Source organism: Galeopterus variegatus, unplaced genomic scaffold (genome assembly GCF_000696425.1).
Source record: "Galeopterus variegatus unplaced genomic scaffold, G_variegatus-3.0.2 Scaffold98, whole genome shotgun sequence".
Classification (NCBI taxonomy): Eukaryota; Metazoa; Chordata; class Mammalia; order Dermoptera; family Cynocephalidae; genus Galeopterus; species Galeopterus variegatus.
The window spans coordinates 965,620-972,963 of NW_007726209.1; the positions used below are offsets into that span (position 1 = coordinate 965,620).

Consider the following 7,344-nt stretch of genomic DNA (forward strand, 5'->3'; position numbering starts at 1 on the left):
AAAAACAAAAAAAAAAAAAAAAATAGTCTTTATTTAGCAGAATGGTCTGGAATTTATTCTAGTTTTCTTTATTATAAGTTTGCCTGAATAAACAGAGCTACATGATTTTTACCTTTTCAGACTATATGGATTAATTTACAGTAATCCCTTTGAGTTCTGAAAGTGCATGTAGTGACATTGTTTTTAAAATGTGGAATTAGTTTTCCATTTTAGTCTTATAGAATGTAGTTGCTTTACAATTAAACATTACATATCTGGAAGGAATGTAATCTTGCTTGAAATCTATAAAATAACTGTGGTGATTGAAGGAGGAACAATGATTTATAAATCTCAAAGTCATGTGCCTTTGAATTTGGAAATTTTGTACTTACATTTTTATATGGCAGGAGAGTGAAGGAATATGCACTTATAATGGCTACTCAAAAACCTGATTTTTATTAGTTATTGACTTGACACTCAAACATTCCTATTGTCATTATTGATGATAATTATCATGCTTTTGCTTGGCATCTCCGTTGCAAAATAGTTTAAGAAGATCTCAGTTCTGATCCTCCATGTGCTTTTACAAGTAGATGAACCTAAACAATAATAGGAAATATTTATTTTTTCTAAAATAATTTTGAAGATATATTTCAGTTAATATATTCAACTCAGACATTACTTTTCACATTTCCAATCAAGACTTTTGTAAAAGTGGTAAAGTATTTTTAAGTTGTTTTTTTGTTTGGAGAATCTAATTGGGTAAAATAAAAATCTTTTTCCTATTTTCCTCTGTACAATTTTATGTTACTCAGAAAATATAATTGTGTGGTATTAAATGGATTGCTTTATATTTTCACTGAATAACTGGTTTTACCTTCCAACAGGAGAAAATTCAGATCCAGTTAACACAATCATTTGAAAAAGAGGAGAAGCCCTCAAAAGATGAAGCAGAAAAAGAAAAAGCCAGTGATAAGATGCCCAGAAAAATGTTATCAAGAGGTTTGCAATTTATTTATTTATTTATTTTAATTTTTTTGTCCTTTTTTTTTTGAGACTGGCGGCACTGTGCTCAGCCAGTGAGCGCACCAGCGGCCATCCCTATATAGGATCCGAACCCGCAGCAGAAGTGCTGCTGCACTCCCAGCACCGCACTCTGCCGAGTGCACCACAGGTTTGGCCCTGCAATTTATTTTTGATTTTTTTTTTTTTTGTCTTTTTCCGTGTCCGGCAACGGATCGCAACCCTCAGTGTCGCCCCCGTACCGGACCGGGACCGGCAACGGGATCGCAACCCTCGGTGTTGCCCCCGCGCCTCGCTCAGCCAGTGAGCGGGAACCGGTCTGCATGTGGGATCCGAACCCTCGGGCGGGAGCGCCGCCTTGCTTCCCAAGCAGCGCACTATCCAGTGTGCCACCAGGCCGGCCCCTTATTTTTGATTTTTAAACAAAATTTTAGTTTCACTGTCAGTAATTCCATTCTTTACCCCTCAAATAATTATATGTAGTATAGCTATATTAAAAACGACACAAAACAGACTGGAGAGATGGATGAGATAGTACTCATCTGGGCAAAATGGTATAATGGTTCTGTACATCAATAAGATGCTTCAGCCAAAAATTGCAGCACATACCAGAGTCACTGAGAAAGATGGCCATCTTGATCTTACTAGCCTGTCTCTGTCTCTCATATTGGACACTGGGATTATTATAATTTGTACATTGATTCCACAAAAAATATTACTACTGTTTAATTCCATATGATACAAAGAGCCGATGCCGTAATATTTGGTATCCAATAGGAATATCCTTGGAAACCCAGAGTGTTTATTTTTCATGATAAGTTTTACTATGATCTACCATTGCAGTTTAATAAAAGTGCTTTTTTATGTTGACCAGTGTTGTAAACAGCATAAGGATCTTACATTTAAGGGGAATAAACAAAAATGAATATTTGGAAAATTTTTTGAAAGCAAGCCTTTGGCAATAGACTTGATAAAAACCTAAAGTAAATTATTCTTTCAGAACTAAAATTCCTATCTGCCTCCAGATTGCTGTCTCTACTTACTTTCATATCTGAACTAAACTATCTTAATTTGCTACGAATGTAGGTAATTACCTAAATCATATGAGTTTTTTGGGCCGAGCCCGTGGCGCACTTGGGAGAGTGCAGCGCTGGGAGCACAGCAGTGCTCCCGCCGCGGGTTCGGATCCTATATAGGGATGGCCAGTGCGCTCACAGCGCTCACTGGCTGAGCGAGGTGTGGCCGGTCTCAAAAAGGACAAAAAAATTAATTAATTAATTAATTTAAAAAATATAAAAATAAATCATATGAGTTTTTCACCTAAGGAGGCATTTTTAAAAATGAGAATGTCGTGTATATATAAAAGATCTTTAAAGAATTCATAGTAAATAAAACTGGCACATGTGAGAGATTAATTTTTTTTAAGAATGTGCATAAACATGCAGTTATATAAAGCCATGCCACACACATTATATGGGAGGAGAAAAATTGTGGTCATCTGCATTCATCATAAATTCCCTCTTCCTATTGTCAGTTTTTTTGCACTGTGGGGTATCTTGTTTTATTTAAGATATACGTCATATATAAAGGGGAAAGAGATTTGTTTTCAAACAACTTTATACTGGTTGTTTCTGTTGTTGTTTTTTAGATTCCAGTCAAGAATACACTGATTCAACTGGCATAGATCTACATGAATTTTTAGTAAATACATTAAAAAACAATCCCAGGTAAAAATTAAATTTATAAGGTTAACCTTGCTTCTAGAATACCGTAATTTTCTTGTATATGTTTTCATTATTGACTTACAATATGAGAATAAGATTGTGGATATATTTGAAGTACACCAAAAACATTTTAGTTTCTTAGGGCTGAGATGTTGTTAGTCTACTATATGCACATGTCTGAGTATCTTTTTGTATTATTCATGTCACCATGATGTAAAAATAATTCATATTCTCAGTAGGAATTTTGGGAAGTACAGAATCACCAAAATATTTAGGCTCTTTTTTATTTTTTAATTGTGTTATTTGAGTCATGTTATTTGGCTCTTAGTTGAGATAGAGAGATATCATTAATCATGAGAAAAAAGAAAAAACATATTCCTCACCATAATGCACTCAACCAAATAAGAATTTACTGTATTCATTTATAATATGGTTTTGAACTTTATTGAAAACAGTTTCTTCTTGCTAAGTTTATAAATCTTCAACCAAAGCTTTTTAAGGTACTTTTTGAAGTCAGTACTTTAACTAATTGTGAGATCCTTTGTTTTGCTAGAGTGCTAGGTGAATACTTTTTACTGTTTTGGCAGGTCATCAACCCCTTTGCATTCTCCCCAGAAAAAGGCTATCCACAAAGTATCTGTCTTGACACTTTCATGGGGTAAAAGAGATCAAGCGTAAGAACCCCTCTTCTAGATGTTAGCTTCCCAGGGTGGTAGTTATTTGACATATATTGAAATAAAAATAAAACAGTGTCACTAGGTATAGGCACATGGACAATAACATGAACAATTCTCTCTGATTTAGTCTCACTGATGCTTATTTTATGTCCAGTCTTGCTTCAAGATAACCTTTGTCTTTATTCAGGATTTATTGTATTCGGAACCTTCTTAATTTTCTGTTTTGCATTTATTATCAACCCCAAAGTGAGAACCACCAAAATGAAAAGTGGTCTCCATGCAAATGGGAGCTGAAGGATTATAGGTATGGAGTGAGAGAGAAGATAGGTAACACTGCATGCCTTTTTTTTTTCCAGATCAAGTTTATTCCTCGGTTGTCACTACAGATAAATGATTTCATTAGTCTGTTGTACAGGCATTTATTGAGCATCTACCATATGCCAAACATTGTGTAAAACATTGTAGATATAAACATGAATAAAGTATATTCTCTGCCCCCAAACTATTTGCCATCTTTGTGCTAGAAAAAGACATGATAAATAATTAAAACAGAACCTTCAGGTTTTTCAAGGTGCTATAAATACCAAAGAGGGAGGTTCCAACCTCTGCTTGAAAGGATATAGGAAGACTTCACTGAAAAGGTAATGCCTGAGCTATGTCTTATATTCATAGTGCTTTAAATGGGAGTTGTCCACAGAGAGAAGCAATGGGAAGGGCATTCCAGATACAGACAACAGCATTGCTAAGGCACAGTAGTGTGAGAGAGGAAGCACTATATCCAAGGAAAGACAAGATTGTATCCTCTGGCTCCTGCAGGGAGACATGTGGCATGTGATTCTAGAAAGTGATAGGGATAAGATGTTGGTGAGGTATGAATCACAGATCATATCCAGTTTTCCTCAACCTAGGGTACTACAAACACCCTGAAGCACTGAGGAAATATACACAGGTGTTTGTTTCTTTTCTTTTCTTTTCTTTTTTTTTTTTTTTTGGCAGCTGCCTGGTGTGGGGAACTTAACTCTTGACCTTGGTATCACAAGACTGGGCTCTAACCAACCGAGCTAACTGGCCAGCGCATACAGGGACCTTTTTGTTGTCTCATTGAGTGTTGAGTGCTACTCGGAAGCCAGGGATGCTAAAAAGACCTATAAGACAGCAGTGAACAATGAAAAATCGTCTTACTTGAAATGCCAATAGTGTACCAGTTGAGAAAGACTTGAGTATGACATGCTTAGTTGAGGAGTAATTACAGGATTTTAAATAGGCGAATGCCATAGTCAAATTTGTGTTTTAGAAAGATTACTGTGGGAGAGAGGACCCTGAGCAGGGAAGGTGGTTAGGAGACCATAGAGAAGCATAATGAGGAAAGGACATATTTGAAAGATATTTAGGAAGTACCACATCAGGACTTGATGATCATTTGTATGTGGAAGGGTAATGGGATAGTAAAGTAGAACAGAATGGCCGTTATGTTTCTGGCTGGGCTGACAGCTAGTCCCACTAACTGAGAAAGTAAGTAAAGGGCAAGTGTGAACGGAATAGTATATGCTCTGTTACAAGTATAGTTTGAGGTGCCCAACAGAGAGCCAGGAGATGAGATCTATGGGCAGTTAAAAGAGTCTGTTTTCAAGTGAATAAGCCAAGCTGGAGTTACAGATTCTGGAGTCATCAGTGGAGATGAAGCTTATTATGGATGGGATTGTCCAAATAGGTGAAATAAATGACAAGGACAAAATTCTGTGGAAAGACAGATGTATAAGGTAGATGAGAAGGGAAAGACTTGAGTTCTAAAAGTAGTAGAAGAATCATAAGAACGTTTGTCCTAGAAGTCAACTAAAGGGGGATAGTTTCATTGAAGATAAAATAACAAAGGGAGATGAAAATAAAATAACAAAGGTGAAATAACAAAGGAAGATGAAAATAGAAGTACCAAAAACAATCCATTAGGTTGAGAAATTAGGAAGTTTTTAGCTGCTTTAACAAGTCACTTCATTTGGGTAGGATAGTGGAAACCAGAAATCAATGGGTTGAGGAATAAGTGGGAAGTTAGAAAACATGTAGCAAGTATGAGTAAAACAAGATAGCATTCTAGAACTGTTGCCGTAGTCAGCTTTAGAACTTTTTCATCACCCCAGAAAGAAACTCCTGCCCTTTAGCTATATCCATGTTAGTAACAATCATAATCATAACAATAGATTATCCCCAGCCCTAATAATAATCTAATAATAGATTATCCCCAGTCTGTTTTCTGTTTTTATAGATTTCCCTGTTCTGGAAATCTCACATGAATGAAATTATATAATGTGTGGTCTTTTGTGATTGGCTTTTATTCACTAACATAATGTTTTCAAGATTCATCCATGAGCTGGATGGTTAGTTCACTTGGAAGAGCATGGTGCTGATAACATCAAGGTCAAGGGTTTGGAACCCCATCTGGCCAGCTGCCAAAAAAAAAAAAAGATTCATTCATATTGTAGTACTTTATTCCTTTTGTGTATGCATTTTTATTTGAATAAATATACAGGTGAATAATTCATGTAATGGCTAATGTATAAGTTTTTACTACTGTCAGTGTGGGTTTAGGTATTTGAAGCTTATGTTAAATTTTGCGAGATAAGATTTGCTTAATAAACAGCTCAGTATTCTGTCAGTGACGCACACAGCTAATTGTCAGACTTGGCACACAATTTGTAATCAGTATGGCAAATTTTCACTAAAGCATTCAGGATTGAATATTGCCTGGAGAATTCTATTAGATGTTAAACATTTGTTTTTAGTGATATTAGAATGTAGTCAACCTTCCCTTTCTGGATTATTTTCATTTCAGAATTTTTCTTCAGATCATTATATCTTCTTTATCTTGTTCTTAGTCTAAAAGTAGGCTTAACTTCAAATTAACATTAAATACCTGAAGATGTTCTTGTAGAGATTACACTCATTGACATAATTTTATACATATTTTTATGTTGATTTTATAGTCATGTTGTATAAATTTCATAAGTAGAAAAGAAATACGTGTAATACACATAACTATATAATGTGGGAGCAACCCCATGGATTAATCCTGAGAATGGATATTTTTAAACTAATTTGTTTTGTTCTGAGTAACATCATGTAATTGTTCTGTGTTTGAAGTATCTTCTAAAAATTGCTTTTATTGAAGGTAATGTTCACGTCAGTTTATTTCTTGTCTGTTACAGAGATTTGACCAAGGGTATATGAAACATTGGGTGGGGATGGTCAGATAGAAGCATTATTGTTTACTGCCTTTTTATTTGCCGCTGGTATGCCAACTGCATGCACTTTCTCTAAAATTAATTCTGATATGATTAGAAAACTCATAACTAAAAGATTGTTGCCCTTTCATTTTAACTGTAAGTAGTAGTTTATTGATCAGTTTGATTTAGATCCTTTTTGTTATTTCTTCAATAATAGTATGTATTGGTTCATTTTAAAGGTTATATGATAGTAATTTCAGTGTACCTGCTTTTAGATGATTTTGGTCCACATGCTAAACATTAATATGTCTTAAGAAAAGTAATTTGTGAACCTTTTAGTTCAAATCCTATATGTACTCCTATAAAGAATTATTAACTTTTAATTTATGACATTACCAAAATACCTAACGTCAATTACAGATTTGAAAATTTGGAGGCTTGGACAAGGCTACAGTGGCTAAAAGGCAGGAGGTGTAAATCTTAAGACCTTAGGAAAGTTACCACTCTTTTTTTCTAATAAGTTCTACTAAAGGCATTGGAGCTTAGTTTGAATATATAAGTGGTCTAGATAGTAATAGAAAATCCTCTGCAATCCATAGATCTACATATTAAAGGGGGAAAGGCCTGAATTTGTATTGATGGCTAGTAAAATTGTTAGATTTTCTTTTCTTTTTTTTTTTTTTTTTTTTTTTTTTTTTGGGGGGGGTAAGGGGGTCCAAACCC

The 7,344-nt window shown here is 34.8% G+C and overlaps 1 protein-coding gene across 7 annotated transcripts in view; it reads left to right on the plus strand.

Annotated features, from left to right (window-relative positions):
- R3HDM1 (R3H domain containing 1) overlaps positions 1-7,344 on the plus strand; it is a 199,996-nt gene that overhangs the window by 99,503 nt on the left and 93,149 nt on the right. For all 7 annotated transcript variants that reach the window (XM_008583548.1, XM_008583529.1, XM_008583559.1 and 4 more), the window contains 2 exons: positions 867-981; positions 2,651-2,729. In XM_008583548.1, coding sequence (XP_008581770.1) covers positions 867-981; positions 2,651-2,729 — 194 coding nt within the window. The remainder of the gene's footprint in view (positions 1-866; positions 982-2,650; positions 2,730-7,344) is intronic.